Raw genomic sequence first — 24,073 nt, 5'->3', positions numbered from 1 at the left:
AGCAGCTCACAGAGCAGGCACAGCGGCTTGTCTGACGTATCAACCGCGAGCAATGCCCACACTGAGTGCGAGTCTGTACAGATCACATTCTGTGCTAACTGCCATACGCTACACGCAGTGTCTATCTGTGCACATTCGGTGGCACGCACGATCTAGTGTGCCGATTTGTTTACCCACTGTTACACCAACTGGTAACCGTTCAAAGGCGATCTAAGAAGTCGTATGAATGAGTGCATGTTCCACGGCTCACGAGATAAAATGCATAGAAATCGTCGTCTCTGCTGTGTTTTATCACGAAAACGCACGTTAAACACTTTTGGTAGTGTTGTATTGATTATTTAATTCAATTTCATTTGGTCCATTACATTTACTCATTGCGTCGAATTGCATGGGGTTCATTCCAACGAAACAAAAGCGAACACACGCCGTCCTCGGGTATCACAAAAAGTGGCATTCTGTGCAGAAAAAGACAATACAATCAGCAGCAATCAATCCTTCAATTCATTGTTCGCTATCGCTAACGCAATAGTTCAATTCAGCCCAGGCCCCGCTCAGAGCCGGGCGCACTATACGCTACACGGCGGCCGGCCACGGCGCGACCAGCTACTACCTACAGTCGGCAGTGGGTCAGATGGGAGAGATTCGGGCTGCAAACGCCCCACATCAGTCAGGTGGGCACGGGTGCACCGCCCTCAGAGCCGAAACACATCATACAGAGGTCAACGGTGGCAAAGATCATCGTGACTCATCACAGCGACAACATGAACTCACACACGCACGCACGGACTATCAGGTCAAACGCTCGGCACATCGCACCTGCCACGCAGGTACGTCGAGGGGTCACTTCCAAAACACGGACAGCAGGAGTGGGACGAAGCGGCGTCGGCGTCCCCAGCGTCGTCTCACGTGTCCGACGCCACACACTCACCAACACGTGTCAGAGCCACGGCCCGCCCGGGCGCTCACCAGAGGGCGTTCACGTCACGCAGGATCTTCACCTCGCCCTTACGCTTTGTAACCGACAGCGCCTTCTTGATGGCGGTCCAGTCCTCGAGCACGTCGTTGTCGGAGAGCATGTAGACGATGTAGGGGCCGGTGACGGTGACGGGCCGCTTCTTTCGGCTGCCGTCCTCGGTCTGGCTGGCGCGCCGGCCGCGCCGGCCGGTCCGCTCCTCCTGCCACAGGTCGGACGTGATGTCCACGTGGCGACGGTCCTCCTCCAGGCGACGCGCGCGCTCCTCCAGGTCCTGGCGCACCTGGTCGTACAGCATGCTCTTGCTGGAGCGCCAGTTCTGCTCGGCGGCCAGCATCTCCGAGTCGTAGCGGTGCTGCGCGTTGGCCAGCCGGTAGCACTTGAGGCGGAGCGCCACCTCCTGGCGCGTGCAGTGCGCCTCCTCCAGCTGCCGGAGCGGAGTGAGGAACTCGGGCGCGGTGCCGGCGCGCACTGCCGCCAGCCGGTCGTCCAGCAGCGCCAGCTTCTCAGAGAACAGCTGCTCCTTGAGCACGGCGAACTGCTGCTCCAGCTCACAGAGGTGGTCCAGACACTCGTTCTTGCGGACGAGGCACTGGTCGAGGTCGAGGTCGGATGTGTCCGTGTCGGAGCCGTGCGACGACCCCGAGTCACTGGCGCTGCTCTCGTCCTGCTCCATCTCACCGTCCGACTCCTCCTTGTTGGTCGGCATCGCGGCAGCAGAAACTGTGTAACATAACAAACACCGAGTTCACATTGGGGCAATGTCCCAATTCCAATGGGCAGAGGAAGACTTTAAACAGAGTGGGAGAAGAAACACATCTAGTGTCATGCATGAACTATTGATTTTAATATTTTCAAGCGACCAGTAGTTCGTATGAGGCCCGAATTACACAGCTATCAGACCGACCGCCGTTCGCTGTCAGAACGACAGTCGTCCACTGTGAGATCAACAGCTGTCAGCTGTCATGACAATAGTTGTTGTCCACTGCAAGTGACAGTTTTCCGTTATCACCGACAGTCGTCCGCCGTCAGACCGACAGTCCTCCGCTGTCAGACAAACAGGTTCCGCTTTCAAAACAATGTTATCACCTGTCCGTTATCACCAACAGTCATCCACTGTCAGATCGACAGTGGTCCGTTGTCAGAACAACCCAATGGCCAGCTGTCAAATTCAGCTCGCTCCATTCAGTGTGGATTAGGACCCGACTGGAAAAAAATGCCTCCACTACGCTGAAGTTCTCGGCGGAGGTGATGCGCCGAAATTTCGGCGCAAGGGTTTATGCGCCGAAATTATTTTACCAAGCCATGCTTCATGCGCCGAAAATTTTCAAGGCTTACTGATGGCTGCAGGCTGTAGCCACGCACTTTTCGTCGGGGGGGGGGGGGGCTGGCGTGTGTGTGTGGCTGTCTCCCAGTGACTACTGTCTACAGACGGTTGTTGGCACGGTCGACGGGATCGGGCAGACAATAGACATCAGCAGGCCATGCGGGACCGAGCACCAGCGTTCGCTATCACAAAATCTCCTGACTCACAAACTCACTGGCATGTTCCATAACGTAACCTTTATTTTGTTGCCCGGCTCTGATCAGCAGTATGTGCCCAGCCGGTGACTGACGCCTGACGGGGCCTTCAACAGGCGTGGTGCAAGCACGGCCGATGGGGTCGGGCAGATACCAGGCCACGCGGGACCGATTGCCAGCGTCCGCTCGCAAATCACACGCCGGAAATACAGGAATCACAACGGTCAATACGCAAACGATAGCATACGTTATCTGAACTAGGGGATCCGACAATCCATAACCTCACTCTTGATCGGTGGACTGTTCCCGCCGTGGGAGAGTCACAATCAGGTTCACTGAACATGACTTAAATACCCTGAGACGAACGCGAGACAAGATAAGTGATATTTAAGATGTTTAACTCCCGAAGACATTTAACCCTCGCCGGCCGAGGGGGGTTGGTGCCACCCCCTGACGGGTTTTTCGCGACTGCTCCGGAGCCGTTTGCGATAGAGGGATAGAGAAAACCGTCGATTTACGCCGAAGTACGCCGAAAATTTCGGCGCAAGCCGTCGATTTACGCCGAAGTACGCCGAAAAATTTCGGCGCAAACGCCCAACTACGCTCAAGTTCTCTACGAAAACGTGCATTTTTTCCAGTCGGGGATTAGGATTTTCAACACATGCAAACCACTGGCTGCTGGAGCCCTTATCTTGATATCATAATACATGCTGACTTTACAAAACAAAACTTCAATCATTAATATACTTAAATTAGCTTAAATACAAATTTCGCTGCAATGTTGAAATAAACTGACAGAACCTGAGACAACACTAGACAGAGACTGTCGCCTTCCCCTAATCCCCCACATTCCCTGCGATCCCCAACCATTACAGCAATTTCTGGTACCTAATCTGTTAACTTTGGAATTTGGATTCAAAAACTTAAGTGTGCCCATGAAAGCCAGGTGCTGTCCCTTCAATCAACTAATCATGGCTGTTATTACCAACAGCAAAGTGCAGACCATACCTGTGAGGAGTAAAGTGGTTGGTTTTGGATTAAGCACCATTTCCAGTGGCCCAAGTGGAATCATCCACTGGAACCTCTCATACCAATGCTGTTCCAAGCGGCCAAGTAGTGACATTTTTTAAAAATAAATTTATTCTGAACCTTCTGAATGGAAGGATTCACAAGGACAGAGCCCCCGCTAAGCAAAGCTTGTTGCGTTGACCCTGCCCTCTACCCTCCAATCAGGCAATTCCAATTCTATGGCAGAATTTGGAGTCCAAAGTTAAATGTGCTCACAGTCTGTGCACGGGCAGTCCCCTCATCGACTTTGCCTGGCTACGGCCCGCCACCAACCGCAACCATACCTGGCAGGAAGCTCATAAACATCAAGCGCCCGTCATGCTTCAAATCTAGACTGTTATAACTGAGAACTCGTGCTCTCACCACGCAGAGTCCAACGCTCTACTGAACGAGCTATGCCAGGTGCATTACCCCACCCAGGAATGGAATCCGGGTGGCTGAATCTCCCATGAGAAACCTGTGAGGGGTGTCATACTGTGAGGAGTGAAATACCATACTGTGATGACTGAAACTATCCTATTGCTATAAAAAACAAAATGGAATTTAGACAGGACGATTGGCCTATAAGGTCCAGTCCAGCCAAGTTCCCTTGTACGCCTTCTACGTTACCTAACATAAAAAGGACAACTCACCAGATACTTAGCACAAAATATGATGAAACAAAGATCTTATAAATAACTATTAACGGTTCAAATCGAAGCTGAGTGAAAATCGTCCTACACCTCTACTTTTCACGTTTTTCTTGCGTTTTTCACTGAATCGTGGGAATGGCCAAGGAGTATGGAATGGACTGTTGGGCTTGTTCAAGGCAGTGTTCAAGGGTCCATCGCACGCATTGCACACGGCATTTGGCTTAAAGTAGAGAGAATTTACTCCGAATTGTTTCGGCGCTACGGTGATATTTTGCATTTAACATATACATTTTGACAGATTTTGACGTTGACATTGGTCCTAGCACATTTTGTGCAATTCATTTTTTCGCAATGCGTCATTTGCTTTCAATGGATTTTTCAAAGCTTCTGCTCTGACATCATTTTCGTAAAGAAATGAACATTTCAACGAGACTTTTTGTAATGGCGCAGAACAGACATTCACAGTACTGCCCACAGTTTTCTTTAAAAAATCATGACATCATAAATACTGTATGCTGATTGGTCGAAATGAAAACGTATAGGAAACCTTCTGCAGTCATTGGCGTTCAATATGACGACAAAAGATCCCATCATTTTTTTTTCATAACCGGCCACGACCTCTTCGAATCCGATATTGGATACACGCCGATGGCGGTGCAGGTGGGAGTGGTGAAGTGTGTGGTGCAAATTTTTCGTAGGAAAAGGAAAAGGGCCACCTTTAACATGGGGATTGAAACTGAGATAGCCATCTTGTAGCCCGTGTCCAAAAACCTCTCTGTCTACCTCCTTACGGCCGATTTCGGCCTCCATTCGTAGTTATCGGCAATTTTAAAAGAAAATATGCCAGGGCCCTGTTTCACCGGTGATAGCAGCACGCTGCTATCAAATTGCGCGAGCTGACGTAATGTGATGACGTCATACTGCTGACGTAAGGGGCAATTCTGGCGCACGATTGCCGCAATATTGTTTTACGTCATCAGCTAAATGTTCGAAGTTAATGTCCAAATTTTTCCTAAACCCAACTTCTTTTAAATACATCATATTGAAAAAAATATATATCAAAAATATATATACTATCATGACTGCGTAAACTCTTACTTTTAGGCTCATACGTCACTTAATGCCGCCGCCAAGGTCGCGGCAATCGTGCGCCGGAACTACCCATTACGACAACAGTATGGCGTCACGACATGACGTCAGCTCGCGAAACGTGATAGCAGCTTGCTGCTATCACCGGTGAAACAGGGCCCCGGAATGCGTTCTTATCCCAGGAATGCGTTCTTATCCGACAATACAGCCACCCGCGGCGAGGCTTTGGTTTTTAACCAATCAGCTTGCAGCAGTACTGATCAGGCACGGATCCCTGTACTAGCGAGCAGACCACGAGCAGTTGCGTTATTTTTCGTTGTCTGTTCTGGCAATCGGCCGGCGGATGAACATCCGCAATCGAATCTTGAAATCCGTCGCGCTGATTGGTGATGAGTTTCATGAGCTACTTTCATGAGGTCTATGAAAGTAAACCTATGCTATGCCCTGAACAGATGACATCTCGTTTGGTAGCCAATTGCAAGGCCGTATATAGAGCCAATTGCAAAAATGCATTTTTATCTTACGCAATGCAGTATACCATATTTTATACCGTGGCTCTGATCCGAAATCAGGGCATTTTTGTTCGAACAAATACCTATAATAACGATGAAGAAGTGCGTGATCCGCGGAGCAAACGACCTACGTCGGGTCGGGACTGATATGCGTGTGACTGACTGTGCACAATTAAGTACCTAGGTACCTATAGGTAGGTACCTAAATTCTTATTTATTGCAATGGCTCTTCTATTACTTTTGTTTTCACAGAACTCTCCCCTGGATTAGCAAACCCTTTTGAACTGTTCAGGCTTTCACAACTGAAATGCCAGACTGGATAAAAAACGCAAGTTATGCCGAATATGTCATGCGAAGTGGCGTGATTGCGGCGTTGCCCCGAAAATTTCATCGCACATCCAGCATAATTTTGCATGCGTCAAATTCAGCGCATGGTGGCAGCTTAATTTTTAGGCGCAGGGTGACCGCATGGCGCATAATGTTTATGCAAATGGCTGTCACCGAATTTTTTGACACGCTGTGGTCAATCTAGCAGCAGACTTGCCCTGCGGGCGCTGGCAGGTCTGAAGAGAGTCGGAACTTCCGGCCTGGGCCTTGTTTCACCTTAAGATTCTACAGTGTGCCACACAAATTGTGGTATTGGGTTTTCATGGGAACATTAACTAATTCAGACGCTCAGAAAGGGAAGAGCGTCTGACTCCGAGGCCCCGGAACGATCTGTCTGGTTGATATAGTCTTGGTCGGTAGATATGCACATGTGCTTTATGTAAAAGTGGCTTAATTTTGGTGCAAACAGGCACCCAACTTTCAGTGGAAATCATGCACTGGAATTTCAGCTCAAAATTGCTTGCTTTAAATTTTGGCGCATGAGGGGCTCACGGGCATCCGGCGTAGTGTATGGATGTTTTCCAGTCTGGCTGAAAGGCAGAACTCAGACACATTTATCCAGCCCTTCAAATCCCATTTCCTGGTTGTGGTAACACCTACCTTTCCATGGGGGTTTGGTTCATCTCTTGTCTACACAGTTTTCTTTCACTTATGTGCTGACAAGAAAAGGAAACTCACCAGAGCCCAGTTTCACCAAGTGCGGTAAACTCAATTTGGGGTAAACTACCAAACTACCCCACTACTTAACTACAAAAACTACCCCAAAATTAAGTTTACCGCACTTGGTGAAACTGGGCTCAGTGGAGCTATTCAGCTTAATACACAGAGTACCGTAAACCAGAGCAACTTTGGTCCATCGGTGCAACTTTGGTCCACCATGGAAAAGATACTTTGCTGATTTTTTAAAAAATCCATCGTAATATTCGGGACATTTTTTCATGCAGGCAATTTAGCCCAATATGTGCCCTAACTATGTGTGAACAGACCTGCTTTTGTTATGTGACCTTGACAGCAGCAGAATTTTTATAATAAAAGCCTTGATTTTGGCGCAAAAAACAGAAGCTGCTAGGATGATGTAAGGAGCGGAACTGGTAAGAACTGGAGCGACACTGGCTATCTAGACAGTAAGTACCTACCTACATGAGTTCTCTAAAGGCTTAGAGGAAGAAAGCCCCCCATTTTCTTTTTATGGTCATTTTTTAGGGGTGGTGGTCAAAGTTGCAAGCACTTTTTCCGTCAAAATGCTACAACTTTGGTCCACCAGGAAATCATTCTTAGGAAGCTTCTCATCACTATAGCATACTTTTTTCGTCATTTATGACAGTCAATGCTGTGAACAACAAAGTGAAGGACCAGCTCCAAGCAGGAACAGCATTCAAGTTGGTGATTTTGTAGAGTTCCTGTACGAAGGGAGGGTGTATCGGGGTGAGGTGGTGGCTGTCGCAGATGATGGGCCGAAAATCCGTGCCATGGAGCAGTTTGGTAATAGGTTTAAGTGGCCTAGGCATGATGATATTCTTACCTACTCATTCAGCGATGTCATCCGCAAGCTCCAGCCTCCCATCCCGGTTGGCACCCGTGGACAATTCACCTTCATTTGTTAGAGAACTGTCAAGTGACTTCTGAAGGTGCTGAGTTTTGTGGTTCTTACTCAGCCGCTCATTTAAAAGCCAGAGTGCTCATGTGATTTTACTCCATCCAAAGCCCGGAACAGCCGTTCACTGTGAATCTGTTGCCCCATTGTAAACCAGTGTTTCTGTGATTGTTTTCAGCCAGTTGAAGTCCTGGTGTGTCAGGATATTTTTTAAAAGAACTTATGTGGACCAAAGATGCTCTGTAAAATACCATTTTATTCGTTAGCATTGAATAAAATAGGATTATAATCAGTGGTACAAAGTTCTAAAACCCCTCTACAACTTTGACCACTTGTTCAATAAAAAAATAAAATAACTCAAGATGCTAGCATTCTTTTGCTCTAGAGCAAACTGTTGACAAAGGTTGTAGCTTCCACCTTGCAAAAAACTAGCCAGATTGGACAACAATTAAAAAAGATATTCAACAAAAACCTAAAAAGTGGTACAAAGTTGCTCTGGTTTACGGTATGTGTTGCATGGACTAAGCATGTGTTGACCCTTTTTTACTTTTAGGCTCCCGCTAAAAAAAGAAGTACAGAGAAAAGTGGATGAGGGTGTGTGGCATGACCAATGAGCCAAGACCACATGACCACTTAAACTTAACAAGAAGTGCGCACCATGATAAGCACAGTCAAAAACGTTTGCGTCTAAAGAACAGTGCTGTGCCGGATCAGAATGTAAGTTATTTTTTAAAAGTGATGAAAATGCCTGCAAAGTTATCAAAAGACTTTGAATATTGTTTTTGTAACACTTCACTCTAAAGTTATTCCTAGTACCAGACATTACAGCTTTAGTGCAGAGTCTTTATTTGTGATATTTTTAGCCAAAAATTATTACTAGTACCGAGCCCTTACAGCTTTACAGCCCTAGTACCTTGCCCTTATTTTTTATATTTTTTAGCCATTTCAACCTAACCGAATATCTGTATGTTGGTATGTTATTGTTTTGATCTGTATTTTATGCTACCTCCCTATAGGTAAGTTTTATTAAAACATGTGGTAACGGTGTGCTGATTTTTTACAGATTCCGTATACGCCTTGGGTTGCTGTCGCTGCTCGGTCACCCACAGATGAAAGTGATCAAGAAATGGACATCACTCAGGTAAGATTCAAGCGTCCTTTATTTTACACATAATACACTAAGCAGTAGCACCCTAACCGCAACATATGGGAATGCATTGCCTGGTGGGTGCCTACTGCCTACCTGTATGCCAAGTTTCAGCTAAATCGCCCCAGTAATTACAGAGTTATTGAAATGGGAACAAATTCGGCACCTCTTCTTTTTGCATTTTGCACGTGCAGTGGGGGTCACTCACATAGATCAAGAGCATCCGACCTTTGGTTGAAGGGGTGCAGCTACCCTACAAAATTTACCGCAAGACCGCCCAAGCGGCTGCTGAGATAAGCCTCTCAAAATCACTTCTTTTGCAACTTTTGACAAATAACACCCTTGACTTTTCACGTGGCACGTGCCACGACGGTCCCTGTAATGTATCAAGGGTAGTCAATTACGGGGTAGAGGGAATAGGGCTAGCCAACAAAAAAAAAAGACCGCAGGCCAATCGGTCCAGCGGTTGCTAAGATATAAGCCTCTCAAAAGCGTTACAGGCCGGGCCGGGTCGGGCCGCTCATACTGAGCTTTTTCCGTGATATTGAAAAGACTTCGCTTCGCTCGCTCGCTCGTAATTAACAATTCATGGTTGACTATATGGATTAAGCTAAGTGATTGCGCTCTATTAGCACACTATCTAAGTAGCCCTTAATTGCTGCCGGTGCGTGGACTGTGAAAGTGAGCCGAGCTGTGACGCAAACCGTGCGCCTTTTCAGGTGTGGGATCACTCGTGGAATTTCACGGCGGATACGGAGCCGTGCATGCAGCTCTGGTTCGATCCTGCTCAGGGAAGCCCCAATGACGCCGTGGCGCGCATCTGGGCTGAGCAGGTGGTGGCGGCCGGTGCGCGGGCGCTGCCGCGTGGCTGGTGGCCGCGGCCCTGGCGGCAGCGGCCCGCTCCTGACCCGGTCGCCCCGTGCCGAGCACAGAGCGCCGACTGAGGTCAGTCTTGTGATCGAGCTTCCGCGCCGGAGGTGGAACAGGTGGAGCTGGCGGTCACCTGCGCGGGCTCGGCGGCCTGTAAGCCGTGCCGAGACGAACCGCGACACTCTTGCTAGATCTGCACCCCATTGTAATCTTCTGTAGTCGATATTCGGTAGGTACTCAATGCTCATTTTTCTGGTATTAGACGAGTGGCGGGTTTTGATGTTACATTGAAGACTGCTGTCTCGGGTGGCCCGACAGTGTTCGATTGTGGTGTAATGTAGATACATAGACGGGATGCCGCGGCTCGGATTCGTAGCTGGACTACCATGTGCCTGTCGATTGAGATGCTTTGCCTGGCGATTGAGATGATTCGGGGCGCGGCCCCACACTGACGCCATGGTGCAATGAGTGACTGGCGACAACTAAGCAATTATGTACTTTTGTAGAACACATGTTTTCATGGATACGAGAGGCAGTCCTTTTTTCGCTAGCAGTCATTTGGTTCACGATACTTCCGATACCGACAAATATGTTCGGGCGGCCGGTCCGTCCACAGCTAATGCGTGCTTGCCCGCCGATGCCTAACGGAGCGCTGTGCCGTCTACGCTCACTGGTCGCTGGCCCGAGAGCCGTTCGGTTGCTGCTGTTAAAACAGTTCTCACAAAAACACGCTGGCTGGCTGCCAGTTCTTCACCAATGAGAGGCCCAGTAGCATCAGCAGGTAGCATTGTTTAATATTACTATTCCATTTTGTTTACCCATATGTCCGACCTAGAGCCGACTGGTAAAAAGCGGCAACCGAGCAGCCCTCCGCAGCGCTGCAGATCATGTACGCTCGATTATACACAATATATGTGTCTTTCTTGCACACAGAGACATGACGTTTTGTAGAGCTTTTATATCGCTTGTGGCTGAAAGGAATATTGTACATTTTAGAGCTTTCATATACGCGAGAAAATATGGTGCAAAAAAACATTTATGAAGCCTGTTGAATTTTAAAGGTTGTTGGGGCATTTCACAGACTGTGTCGGTGGGCAGGGCAGCCCGGCCCCGGCCGCCGCCGCCGCCGCCTCCTTCACTGGTATGTGGCAGGGACGGAAGCTTCGTATTGATATACCGGGGTGCAACTCAAGCAGCATATCACCTATCAAACAACCTTCGGTTATGAAGTGAATGAAAACTAAATATTATGTATAACTGTGATCTGCGCTGCGGTGTTTCCAAAGTGGAGGAAGTACGGGGAGCTGGACCCGGACTCGATGAGCCCTCTACTACGGATCTGGGTCTTCGCAGCTGATCGTCTGTGAATGAGAGATCATATGATACCAATGCATACCGAACGGATCAAAAACAGTGCCATTATATATTTGCAATTCTACAGCTTTACGTAAGCCCATCCTAGTGAATGCATTAATACGCGTTGATTTGACAACTGACATCCGGTTGAAGGCGTTTTTTTTCGGCCAACAGCCGGCCAGCAGTTGTTGCAGGCCGGCCTCGTTGGGAAGCAGGTTCATTTTCCGACAGCCACTGCGTGCGGAAGCACTCTCTGATGGCGCGGACGGCGCGCGCCGGCTCCTGTTTCTGTAACGTGTAGAGGCGGGTGTCGAGCAGCTGGGCGCGTAGCGGGCGGTCCTCGAGCACGCGGAACGCGGCCGGCTGGCGCGGGTACAGGCTCCTAAACAGCTCCCTAAACAGTAGGCCCGAGTGGTGGCAGAGTCGAGCGTCGCGGCGCGGCAGAGCGCGCGGCGCGGCCGCCGTCTGTTCCAGCTCGGCGTCGGCGCGCCCCTCGGCGAACAGCAGGTGCAGCTGACGGTCGGCCAGGCAGAAGCCGCTGATGCCAGGTGTGCTGACGTCGCCGGGCCGGCGCGGCGCGGCGCCCTCGGCCGCCGCCGGGCTGGGCGGCTCGTTGAGCTGCTGGATGAGCTGCAGCACGCCGCTGCGCTGCAGGCCGCGCTGCGAGACGACGGCCAGCAGGCGGCCGTAGGCGCAGCGCGCCGGCGCCGGCCGCGGCAGCAGGTCCAGCGGCACGGCCAGCGACACGGAGACGGACAGCTGCGCCGCCGACTGCAGCAGCTGCAGCGGCCCGAACGGCGCCGGACACGTGCCGCGCTCAATGTCGGCCGCCGGAGAGGCAGCCGGTCCGGCCGGCACCGCTGTCAGCGGCACCTCCACACTGAGCAGACGCACGCCGCGCGTCAGGGCAGAGACGTCCACCACCACCTGCCGCGCACACAGAGGGCCGACAGTGGTGACAGCGCGCGGCGGGTCAGACCTCACAGTGGGGATAGCGGCAGCGGGTCAGACACCCTTATAGAACAGCACGGGGCGGAGCCGACAAAAGAGGACGAGGAGACGGTCATACAGCCGACTGAGGTCCGGGCACCGACTGACTCAAAGTGCTGAACATGTCACACATTTCTAAATGGCTTCTGTAGGACGGAATAGTGTCTCTTCCTTCCAAGGCTTACTTGCAGAATAATATGGAAAGACACAATTTTACAAGTTGTGTTTTTATGACATAAGTTCTTTATAACATTTCAACACGCAAACATCATACCTTGACAATTGTTCACGATGAAGATCATGCAGGAACATTTCATATTTAGTCACCCTTGATTATTTTGTTGATAGTGATGCGAAAGGCAAATTACCAAAGCATATATTTGCAATTATTTGAGTTAATAATTTCAACTTTTTTGTGTTGAAAATTGACTTTTGAAACAATAAAGGAAAATGAATTATCAGTGTCTGGAAAGGTGCAATGCTGTAAGCTTCTTATTACATTCTAATTTATATCTAAAGCTTTGTGATATCCAAACTCTCAGAAATAACCAAGGACGTAACCAAGGAGGGGGGAGGGGCACGGGAGCCATGCCCTCGTGCCCCTTCCCCCCTCGGTGATGGCGATTTTTTTTTTAAAATAAAAACAGCTGTGACACACCAGTGTCCCAAAATTTGCCGATCTGGGTGAGAACTGACACCCAAAACGGCCGCAATTTTCCCCTCCGATGCGAAACATTTGGAGCCAATTTTCCACTCCTAAAACAGCCCTGAAACGTTACTTTTAATATAAATTTATTAGCAGGATTATCACTCCCAATTCACATTAAATATCTAAGTTTGTCCCACGCTCACCTGCCGAGAAACATACCTACAATTCTTGACGCATGTACAATTCATGAGTAAGCATGTTAATGTCGGGTTTTTCACACCTGAATTTTGCACTCTCTTCATCATTTTGGAGGTTGAATTTTCCACTCTGACACCCAGGACCAAAATAAATTTTGGGACACTGTGACACACCCCCAAAATAGTGGGCCTAATCAGATAAATTTTCCTTTTTTGGAGGGGGTACAACACTAGGCCACAACCTGTGACCCCCCCCCCCCGCCCCCCTGAGCAAAATCCTGGCTACGTGCCTGGAAATAACAAAGCACATCCTATCCTTTGATGTTGGACGCAAGAGCCAAGTTGCTACGCGCCCTAACCCATAACAACAACAACATCCTATCCTTTGATGCCACTTACCAGCAGCTTTGCGCACTACCAAACAGCCACCTTTGGGCCTTTGTTGTTCTTGTTTTGGGCATTGTCAGTGGTAACTGGAAATAATCAGACATGATGGTCAGAGTAGGGAATGTGACTACAACAAAAATCATTTCATTCCTATAAAATAGACATGATTTAATAGAAGACCTTCTTATTAAGAAAGTGTGTCATGGATACCAGCTAATCTGTATGGTATTTATCTCCAGTATTATCATATAGGTATAACAATTATCACCACCCGCCACCATTGAATGCAGGTTTTAGGTTGTAGGTTGTAGGTGGTAGGTTGGGTACCGGTAAAGCTGGTGTCACCGTCAGCGCTAACCGGTAAATGTGTAGATAAAAGGAATCTTAAAAACAATCTAACCTAACCTAACCTTACCTACTGACCTGCAACCTACCTACCCACAACCTACCAAACTAATATACGCTGACATTGATGCCAGCTTTACCAATGCCGTACGTTGTAGGTTGTAGGTAAGGCTAGGTCAGGTAAGATTATGTTTCATTATATATTTACTGAGAAGACGGCTGAATGCTCTTGAGACGTGGCTATACATTTACATTTTGTAAGTAATTTTCAGGTTTCAATGAATATTTCCTAGTGGGATGTTTTGAAAACCATTCTAAATGATGACCTTTAGCATTCCATAGTACTTTAAAGCTAATTAACCACATCGCCAATGCTAGGTCACATTGCATGCCTACTTCCACCGGCAGCTCCATGGGATATATGATAGGCAGGGGTAAATGGAATATTTTTTATTAATATTCTTGAAGAAAATTATAGGCATGAAAAGAAGATGATCTGCCTTTGAGATTGATATGTGATGCCTACTTTGGAGGAACATAATCATAATAATTACACAATCATAAAAAATGCAATGTAACCAAACAGCCGCTTATGCCGCAAAATGAGAATCAAGCCAATCACTGAGGACAAACAATTTCAAACCACCAAAACTATATTCTTGCTATTCACCAATAATCCTAAAATAGCGTTCCATGGCCATTATATCCATCTTTCACCCTTACCTTCGACAGATAACTAGCGCCACGGGCAGACACACGGGGCGACAAGTTGTTTACAACCGCTACAGTCCGACGAGTCTATCCTCCTCAAGGCTGATTGGCTTGAGTGTGACGTCATTGCTATGACATCATACAGTAGCTGCGGTAGAGAGTATAAACATAGTACCAATATGTTAAATAGTTTGAAATACTTTTTAGCGAATTATGCACTTCTGGCACCGGTTTTGAAAAGAAAATGGAAAATAATAATGTCAAAATAAAAACCAACGATATCTTCATATTTCAAGAAGGTGGCACTTTTCCTTTAAAGGACGTTTTTTCCTCCTTTCCTTTACCCCTGCCTATCATATTATAATTGTTGGACGCAAGAGCCAAGCTGCTACGCGCCCTAAACCAAAAGAACAACAAGTTTATAATTAGGCTCGAAGGCTGAGCTTGTCGCTGTGCTGCATAAAAATCTTTCTGCATTTTCACAATGAGGAGAGAGATTTAAAGGGACCCTCCCACCTTCAAAAAAGTTTATGAATTGGCATGAAAGTGATGTCGCTCGGTTCAGAAAGAGCGAAAACGAATATCTACCAAATTTCACCGAAAAATATTCACCGGTTTTCAAGATATTTGACTTTTACTTTTGTTTACTTTTTTGGGATCTCCGCTGTTTCTAGCGACTTTATTTTAGAAGTGCGGCGTTTGCGGCAGATGTTGCGCGCAAATAGCATATACCACCGCGTGCTACAAAACGTTTTAGTCAAACATTTAAAAATCGTTAGATATCTGCGCTGACGTCACACATTCAGAGGGGTATTCCTAAGCATTAGCCCCTCTGAATCAAAATGCTGCAATTTTGAAATTCAATATTTCCGATTTAAGGCATTTCTCGATGTTGTGAGTGCCGAAACCGGTAATTGTGAGCCAGGGACCCCATTTTGGCTATCTCAACTCAAATCTAATGTTAAGGTGGGAGGGTCCCTCTAAGAGGTCTTAAACAAAAGCTCAGTCATCTGTTTCAATTACTGCTCATCTCCTATGCATTTTAAAGGGACACTCCCATCTTAACATTAGTTTTGAGTTGAGATAGCCAAATTGGTGGCCATGGCCTGCAAATACCGGTTTGGGCACTCACATCGAAAAATGCTTTAATTCGAAGATATGGAATTTCAAACTTGCAGTTTTCGGATTCTAAGGGGCTAATGCATTGGAATGCCCCCTAAGAATTTGTGACGTCAGCGGAGATCTAACGATTTGTAAATCTTAGACTAAAACCATCGTTAACACGTGGTGGTATACGCTGATTTGCGCGCAACGTCTGCCGCTCTTTAAGGCTGCCAAATTATTGCTTCCAAATAAAGTCGCTAGTAACAGGGGAGATCCCAAAAAGTAAACAAAAGTAAAAGCCTAATATCTTGAAAACCAGTGAATATTTTTCGGTGAAATTTGGTAGATATTCGTTTTCGCTCTTTCTGAACCAAGGGACATCACTTTCATGCCAATTCATTAACTTTTTTGAAGGTGGGAGGGTCCCTTTAAACAAGTATATTTTGCTACCAAACTCAGAAAGTTTAACAGGCGCCTGGTTAGATTCTTCCGCGCCATTGCTTGCCTGTTTAGGTTCTTTCGCGCCATTGCTTGCCTGGTTAGGTTTTTCTGCGCCTCTCTCTCTCCCTCCCTCCCTCTCTCTCTCCCTCTCCCTCTCCCTCTCCCTCTCCCTCTCCCTCCCTCCCTCTCTCTCTCCCTCTCCCTCTCCCTCTCCCTCCCTCCCTCTCTCTCTCCCTCTCCCTCTCCCTCTCCCTCTCCCTCTCCCTCCCCCTCCCCCTCCCTCTGCCTCTGCCTCTGCCTCTGCCTCTGCCTCTGCCTCTGCCTCTGCCTCTGCCTCTGCCTTTGCCTCTGCCTCTGCCTCTGCCTCTGCCTCTGTGTCTCTCTGTCTCTGTGTCTCTGTGTCTCTCTGCCTCTGTCTCTCTGCCTCTGTCTCTCTGCCTCTGTCTCTCTGCCTCTGTCTCTCTGCCTCTGTCTCTCTGCCTCTGTCTCTCTGCCTCTGTCTCTCTGCCTCTGTCTCTCTGCCTCTGTCTCTCTGCCTCTGTCTCTCTGCCTCTGTCTCTCTGCCTCTGTCTCTCTGCCTCTGTCTCTCTGCCTCTGTCTCTCTGCCTCTGTCTCTCTGCCTCTGTCTCTCTGCCTCTGTCTCTCTGCCTCTGTCTCTCTGCCTCTGTCTCTCTGCCTCTGTCTCTCTGCCTCTGTCTCTCTGCCTCTGTCTCTCTGCCTCTGTCTCTCTGCCTCTGTCTCTCTGCCTCTGTCTCTCTGCCTCTGTCTCTCTGCCTCTGTCTCTCTGCCTCTGTCTCTCTGCCTCTGTCTCTCTGCCTCTGTCTCTCTGCCTCTGTCTCTCTGCCTCTGTCTCTCTGCCTCTGTCTCTCTGCCTCTGTCTCTCTGCCTCTGTCTCTCTGCCTCTGTCTCTCTGCCTCTGTCTCTCTGCCTCTGTCTCTCTGCCTCTGTCTCTCTGCCTCTGTCTCTCTGCCTCTGTCTCTCTGCCTCTGTCTCTCTGCCTCTGTCTCTCTGTCTCTGTCTCTGTCTCTGTCTCTGTCTCTCTCTCTCTCTCTCTCTCTCTCTCTCTCTCTCTCTCTCTCTCTCTCTCTCTCTCTCTCTCTCTCTCTCTCTCTCTCTCTCTCTCTCTCTCTCTCCCTCTCTCTCTCTCTCTCTCTCTCTCTCTCTCTCTCTCTCTCTCTCTCTCTCTCTCTCTCTCTCTCTCTCTCTCTCTCTCTCTCTCTCTCTCTCTCTCTCTCTCTCTCTCTCTCTCTCTCTCTCTCTCTCCATTATATATTATATATGTATATGAACCCATGAACTCTATAGAAATATGCACTTACTGCTGCAATAAAGTAGATAAGTGCCTTGGTATTTTGATTTTTTGATTGGTGAACCCATGCACTTGCTTTCAGATTTGCCTCGAAGTTTGAAGAGGGAACTGAAGAGTTCAAATATTTATTTGGCTCAACATTACTTTGAATATTCTAGAGCATAAATGGTGAGTACCAAGAGCAGGTCGATTTTAGTTAGATAATTTGTGCTGTTTAGTCTGCTTGAATGTACTGAATGGTTTTCTTACATTTTAGCTTCAAATATATGTAAAAAAATTATGATAAAGTATTCCAAAGACAAGAAAAGCAATCCATGTATGATGTACCTTAACTACCATAATGGTTTTATACCTTGAATTGCTGTTTCCTAATAGTACTGTTTGCTTCTCTTGGCTGCAGAGTATCCAGCTGAATTCAGATTACTTTATCATCAGATTACATATCAGATTACATATCAGATTATTAGTCACTTTATCAAAAAAGTGTGCAAACAGTGTGCTTTTATTCTTATTTCTTAATAGGTGATTTCTTGGTTACATTGGTGTTTCAGCCATAATCACCTGCCCTTTGTTGCTGGTTTGTATGACAAAGTTTGCACTTTGCAGTGCTTTCCAAGTTTAGCTAGAGGCTGCCTATCCTAAGCTGCGTTTTTATATTTTGAGATGCATCATCACTCTTGCTCCTCGGCGCTTGCCGTCGTAAGTTTCCGTCAATCGGTGCGGTACTGTCATTGTTACGTCACCGCCCTCTCTCCCCCTCCCTCCCTGCCTGACCCGCTCCGTGGTCCGACTTACGTCAGGCGACCTTCGGCGGCCGCGACAGTCGCAGGTGCGTGCCGCTAACCGGTCCACTCCATGTATACCGGCCACCTGACACCTCCCACCCACTGCGGTCCACTCCTCCCCGCCCCTCCCCCGCCGGGGCCGAGGGCGGCCTCCTCTCCGGGCCGGAACCCCAGTGGGCACGTGTCGGGAGCCGTGACGCGGCGGCCACACCCGGCCGGCGCCGGCCGCCATTGGCTGACGGCGGCCAGGGCCGGCCGGCCGGCGGCGACGTGGCCGCCGCGCCCCCGCCGCCGCCGCCGCCGGCCGGTCGCTCAGTGGCGCGCTGCGGCTGCTCGTGTGTGCACAGATGGCGTCTCCACTGAGCGGGCGAGAACTGCAGGCGCTGGACGGCTTCCTGGCGACGCGCAGCTACCTGTGCGGCGCGCGGCCCGGTCGGCTGGACGGCGAGGCGCGCGCGCGCGTGCCGGCCGCCGCGCTGACGGACGAGGTGCCGCACCTGCGCCGCTGGTTCGGCCACCTGAGCAGCTGGCTGCCGGCCGAGCTGACGGCGCCGCCACCCGACGGACTGACCCTGGAGCGGGCGCTCAGCGCCGGCAGAGAGGAGGCACGACAACAGGTACTGACGCCGCCCCCGCCCCCGCCCCCGCCCCCGTCCCCGTCTGTTTCTCTGGCTGTGTGCTGGCGCCGGTCGCGCGGCAGAGTCTGAGGCTGGTGGCCGGCGCGCGGCGGTTCGGCTCTGCGGGCGCCCACCGCTGCTGCTGTCCCTGCCTCGGCCGCCAGCGCCAGGTAAGGGCCGCCGGACCGGCAGACCGACACTGAGCCGCGGCTCTAACCAGGCACGACCTCAGAGCCGGGGCTGTGACCGGACATAGTCGCATGGCTGGTCCGACCGGCTGCGCCGCGATTATCGCCTGCTGTAACATCCGCGGCAGCTGACCGGGTTACAACACTTCGTACGTGCAGACTCGCTGTGCTCTCGCACCATTCTAGCTACCGCAGTGTCGCGAAATAATCACGGCACCTGTCGTCATTCTTGCGTCATCTCTCTCACATTCTGCCGCGGTAAAAACGGTGGTGCCGGCCGGCCCGCGGTGCCGGCACTTCTCAGAACTATTTATGTTGGGCAGACGGGCAGCTCACGCAGCTGAGACCGGTGGCTATCCGTAGCAAGCCATCTGTGGTAACGGGTTTGGTTAGGGCTTCGAAAATGAAGGAGGAAGTTTCCAATATGTCGATTGTAAAAGAATGCATGCGACTAACCTCAGCGCTGTCGTGTCTTATAATAATGATTTCAGTTTATTAAGATTCCAGTGTAAATATTTGCGTATGTCGTAAACTCAGATAGCCATGAACTCTAATAATCAATGCAGTCTGATCGTTTTCAGGACCGTAAGATCGTGATCATCAAACTTCTATTCTCGGGTCGCTATGTGACATAGGTAGTTTTCCAGCAATGTCTTTGCGGGTCAGTGGCATTTGGTCGTGCTTGTTTGAATAATTTCCGCTTTGTTTCGCCCTCGCTCTCCTCTCTCTCTCTCTCTCTCTCTCTCTCTCTCTCTCTCTCTCTCTCTCTCTCTCTCTCTCTCTCTCTCTCTCTCTCTCTCTCTCCCTCTCTCTCCCCCCCCTCTCTCTCTCTCTCTCTCTCTCTCTCTCCCTCCCTCCCCCATTCCTCCCTTTCCACTCCATCCTCTGCGGCGCCCCTGACCGAACCCTCTCCCCTGACCCCTCTGACCCTTGCTCTCTCTCCCTCCCCCAGCTGGACGGTGAGCTGCAGCGGCTGGCCGCCCTCCGAGCCCGCCTCTGCTCCGGAGACGCCTCAGACGGCGACGTCAGCGGCACTAACACGGGCGGAAAGCAGCGCCATGAGAGCTCCCGGTCAGCCGGCGCGGGCGGCAAACTCATCCTCAAGACGGCCAAGGGCACGCGCGACTTCCAGCCGGCCCAGATGGCACTGCGCGAGCGTGTGTTCGCCTCCATTGTGGAGACGTTCAAACGCCACGGCGCCGAGACCATCGACACGCCCGTGTTTGAGCTCAGGGTGAGTGACTGGGGAAGGGACCTGCGTGATTTAGAGTAGCTGGTAGTGGAGCGGCGACATCACTTGAACAGAGCTTTTCAAGCTGGACGCTGTACGTATGGGTGTGTTCAGCCCTCGCGGAGGTGTTTAGTACCGCCGCGGGAGTCGTGACACGCAGCCTGGTTACGACAGAGGACCAATGAGTTGCGAGTAATGGGCACGCTCGTGAAGGGTTGGCTGCCGGCTACCTCGCCACGCCGGGTGACGCAAGCGGAGCAGTCATGCGTTTTCCGCTACAGTCTGACGATGCCCGATATTATTTTTGTGGTTTTGAGAAGCTGTGCTAATTTTAGCGTGTCATTTAACCACGTTGAACACTGTAAGGTGCTTATAGCGTGCTGTAACATACAGCCATTTACATACAGCCAATTGTTGTAACGCATTAGGTTTAGGTCGGTCCTTACTTTCCGCCGATTTATAACCGATTTGCCTCGTATGGGCATCAGACTGTCGGCTATCGCCACATCTTCCTTACTCCCCCCCCCCCCTCCCTCCCACAGGAAGTGCTCACAGGCAAGTACGGCGAGGATAGTAAGCTCATCTACGACCTGAAGGACCAGGGCGGCGAGATCCTGTCGCTGCGCTATGACCTGACCGTGCCGTTCGCCCGCTACGTGGCCATGAACAAGATCAGCAGCATCAAACGCTACCAGATCGCCAAGGTGTATCGGCGCGACCAGCCGTCGCAGGCGCGCGGCCGCTACAGAGAGTTCTACCAGTGTGTGAGTACGGGGTGGAGGTGGTGGGAATGACTGTACCGGGTCCTAAGCGTTCATGGGGTTTGGTAGAAAGCAACCGAAGTTTGAGTCACAGCTGAGTTAAGGCCAGGCCGGGTTTGCTGCAATCATTGTATTGTAGTTTGAATTTCGAGTTATGGCACCATTGTCAGTTGATTATTTTCGTACCTTTCGCTCTCGCTGTATGCATTATTGCCTATAGACACCATGAACTTTCTGCTCGGTTCCGCACCACCTGACGGACTCTGTTCCGCTCTGCGGGTCAGGATTTCGACATAGCCGGCTCGTACGACCCGATGGTGCCGGACGCCGAGTGCGTGCGGATCGTGGCCGAGATCCTCGAGTCGCTGCAGCTGGGCACGTTCGTGGTGAAGGTGAACCACAGACAGATCCTGGACGGCCTGTTCGAGGTGTGCGGCGTCCCGCCAGACCAGTTCCGCAGCATCTGCTCGGCCGTCGATAAACTGGACAAGGTGAGAAGGGGATGGACGCCGGAACGTGGTGGGAAGGGGAATTATGATACTGGTGATGATATATGCATTGCGCATTCAGCAGCGTTGGTTGTAAATAGGACGTGCATAGGGTCCATAGCTAGTACGGTCATTTCGCTGTTACGTTCTACAATAGTGTGTTGACTGTTGACTATTGGGTTATTTTTTAATATTAGTCGGTGCTTGTGGCCGATATGTCCACCAGTTCGCTTGACATCGTTTGGGTTACGAAGTCTAACACCACGTCATAATAATTTGATCTTTGCTGACGTTTGTCACTAATCAAACTGGTTGACCTAATTAGCTGTCCCTAATTAACGACTAACCACGACTAATGTGCCGACATGCAGTCCGCTGACCATATCTCCCTCCCCACTTAGCTATCCCATAATGCACTAGGCGCTAACCATTCCCACATGCTCTCATTGACCCTGCGAGTATGTGCGTCTCGAGTTGTAGGCTGTAGCACATTTTGAAGCAGAATAGGCTTGTCTCAATATGCTGTGTTTGTGTTGTATATCAGATTAGGCCTTTTGCCCAAATGCCCATTCCCTACTCCATATGATATTGCTTCAACATTTTTAGTTGGCAATATTTTGCTCTCAAAACCAGATGGCGGATATCTGTTATCTAGTTATCATGTGGTACATAATAACATATACCTAATATAGATCAGTTCCCCCATCCTCTCTTTCCATATCCAGCTTTCGGACAGTTTTCGGACAAATCCATGCCTTGGACATTTTTCGGACAAAAGTGAGCTAGGATTTTAGACATTGGACGGACATCGGACAAGAAATTTCTGAAATTGACACCTCTAGTCTCGACCCAGTGCTTCTGGTTCTGACCTCCCCTCCCTCCCGTGTCCCCCAGAGTCCATGGGAGGAGGTGAAGCGTGAAATGGTCGAGGAGAAGCACCTGTCTCCGGAGGTGGCAGACAGGATCGGCCACTACGTCAAGTTCTCGGGCGGCCCGGAGCTGGTGGACACCCTGCTGAAGGACGCAGCTCTGGCGGCCAACAAGAACGTGTCGGCCGGTCTGGAGGCGATGCGCGCCTTCCTCGGCTACTGCGCGCTGTACGGCGTCGGCGGTCGGGTCAGCTTCGACCTCAGCCTGGCGCGCGGCCTCGACTACTACACGGGCGTCATCTACGAGGCCGTGTTAGAAGGCGGTGACGTGGGCAGCATCGCCGGCGGCGGCCGCTACGACGGCCTGGTGGGCATGTTCGACCCCAAGGGTCGCTCTGTGCCCTGCGTGGGCGTCAGTATCGGCATCGAGCGGCTGTTTGCCATCATGGAGGCGCGGGCTGACAAGGCTGACCAGAAGGTGCGCACCACGGAGACGGAGGTGTACGTCTGTTCGGCACAGAAGGGGCTCATGGACGAGCGGATGAAGCTGCTGACCACGCTGTGGGACGCCAACGTCAAGGTCAGTTACGGTGGGGAAGAATGTTGTGAGGGGGTATAGGACGGTCATGACAAGAATAGTGATTGATAGGGCAAACTGGGCGTATTCAGCAATGCAAAGTAGTGCTAGAATGTCGACTGTCCAGTTCGCGTAGGATTTGTTAGCATGTTGTAAAGCCTTGAGCTATTATAAACTATCGAAAAACTATCAAAGGTATTCTTCGATAGTGTTCCCTTCCCACTCACCGTTTTGTCTGGTCGATATCGACTTCGATTTTTCTTCTTTCTTTTTTTGCCACAAAACAGACCGATGTTTTCCGAAGGGATGGGGCTATTCGAATTGCACCATTTTCCCGAGCAATAGCAACCTAAGGGCTCGCGACATGCCATCTGACCCTCGCCTCTCACCACCTCCAGGCGGAGCAGTCGTACAAGAAGAACCCGAAGCTGCTGCAGCAGCTGCAGTACTGCGAGGACCACGGCGTGCCGTTCGCAGTGATCCTCGGAGAGAGCGAACTGCAGCGTGGCGTGGTCAAACTGCGCCACGTAGCCACACGCGAGGAGACAGAAGTGCAGCGGGACCAGCTCGTGGAGGTGCTGCGTGCGAAATTAGCCGCCCTCGGCTGACCGGCCGTTGCCACCCGGCCCGCCCGATCCAGACCAAAGGCTGCGTCCACGCCCCTGTGATGATCCAGCGCAATGGAAGAGCCACAGTCGGCTCTACACGCCGTGAAACGATAGTAATTTATTGCGGTTGGTTGTTTTTCGTGCGTGGAGGTGCGTTTTTACCCGCGTGATGCGGTTGACGGCGTCCTGAGCCCGGTACGAAGTGAAGTCAGTCAGTGATGTTCGACATTACGGGATGCGGCGCTGAGATTGTCTGTGGCCTGTGTGGTGTGTTTGACGCAGAAGCGCCGTGGAGTGCGCTGTGTGTTCCTTGTGCTCTGTGTGCGTCGATTTGTGTAAGTGTTCGGCCGCTCTGGCGCTGCCCCGAGGCGGGCAGGACCGCCACTCTGAGCTTGGCGGCGCTGTTCCTTGCCACCGGGACTGGGATGCCACGCGGGTCGGCGGCCAGCACTTTGCTGCCGCGCCGCCGCGCCGCCGCGACGTCTCACCATCATGACTCAGTGACGTCGGGACCATCCACCTCGACCGAACATCACGACGAAATACAGCCCGCAATGGGACCGAGTAGCAGTATCTGGCTGAGACTGGTGTGTAAGAATGGAAAAAATGTGGTTTGAAGACCCGTGACTGGTGTCTGGTGGGTTGAAGCATCAAATTCGAAAACGCC

At 50.4% G+C, this 24,073-nt stretch overlaps 2 protein-coding genes and 1 long non-coding RNA gene across 23 annotated transcripts; 1 reads left to right on the top strand and 2 right to left on the bottom strand.

The window, feature by feature from the left end:
• Positions 1 to 311: 311 nt before the first annotated feature.
• On the bottom strand, positions 312 to 4,506 carry LOC122390852 (breast cancer metastasis-suppressor 1-like protein). 2 transcript variants are annotated; one of them, XM_043384233.1, is made up of 2 exons: positions 4,195 to 4,506; positions 312 to 1,696 (listed from the first exon to the last, which is right to left on the bottom strand). In XM_043384233.1, the coding sequence occupies exon 2, from the start codon at positions 1,680 to 1,682 to the stop codon at positions 963 to 965; it is 720 nt and encodes a 239-aa protein (XP_043240168.1). In that variant the 5' UTR covers positions 1,683 to 1,696; positions 4,195 to 4,506; the 3' UTR covers positions 312 to 962. The 2 variants fall into 2 exon arrangements, with proteins under 2 accessions (XP_043240168.1, XP_043240167.1); XM_043384232.1 differs by having other exon boundaries at positions 4,285 to 4,291.
• On the top strand, positions 4,287 to 23,970 carry LOC122390850 (histidine--tRNA ligase, cytoplasmic-like). 20 transcript variants are annotated; one of them, XM_043384222.1, is made up of 8 exons: positions 4,287 to 4,854; positions 17,365 to 17,450; positions 18,768 to 18,854; positions 19,825 to 20,106; positions 20,646 to 20,867; positions 21,149 to 21,355; positions 22,247 to 22,801; positions 23,197 to 23,970. In XM_043384222.1, the coding sequence occupies exons 2-8, from the start codon at positions 17,448 to 17,450 to the stop codon at positions 23,404 to 23,406; spliced, it is 1,566 nt and encodes a 521-aa protein (XP_043240157.1). In that variant the 5' UTR covers positions 4,287 to 4,854; positions 17,365 to 17,447; the 3' UTR covers positions 23,407 to 23,970. The 20 variants fall into 20 exon arrangements, with proteins under 20 accessions (XP_043240157.1, XP_043240152.1, XP_043240155.1 ...); XM_043384217.1 differs by lacking the exon at positions 18,768 to 18,854 and adding an exon at positions 18,415 to 18,684 and having other exon boundaries at positions 4,741 to 4,852; positions 17,361 to 17,450; XM_043384220.1 differs by having other exon boundaries at positions 4,751 to 4,852; positions 17,361 to 17,450.
• Positions 11,198 to 14,749, bottom strand: LOC122390853. Its single transcript, XR_006258241.1, has 3 exons — positions 14,441 to 14,749; positions 13,385 to 13,458; positions 11,198 to 12,076 (listed from the first exon to the last, which is right to left on the bottom strand). It is a non-coding gene; the product is annotated as an uncharacterized LOC122390853 (long non-coding RNA).
• Positions 23,971 to 24,073: the final 103 nt, after the last annotated feature.

The sequence above is a fragment of the Amphibalanus amphitrite genome, unplaced genomic scaffold (genome assembly GCF_019059575.1).
Source record: "Amphibalanus amphitrite isolate SeventyFive unplaced genomic scaffold, NRLGWU_Aamphi_draft 000412F_arrow, whole genome shotgun sequence".
Taxonomy (NCBI): domain Eukaryota; kingdom Metazoa; phylum Arthropoda; class Thecostraca; order Balanomorpha; family Balanidae; genus Amphibalanus; species Amphibalanus amphitrite.
The sequence above is the reverse complement of the archived record's forward strand: the minus strand, read 5'-3'. Positions and strand labels throughout refer to the sequence as shown.

Coding starts and splice junctions, on each gene's coding strand:
- LOC122390852 (XM_043384233.1), bottom strand. CDS start 1,682: ATGCCGACCAACAAGGAGGAGTCGGACGGTGAGATGGAGCAGGACGAG.
- LOC122390850 (XM_043384217.1), top strand. Junction 18,685..19,824: donor GAGAGGAGGCACGACAACAG/GTACTGACGCCG, acceptor TCCCTCCCCCAG/CTGGACGGTGAGCTGCAGCG. Junction 20,868..21,148: donor ACAGAGAGTTCTACCAGTGT/GTGAGTACGGGG, acceptor TCTGCGGGTCAG/GATTTCGACATAGCCGGCTC.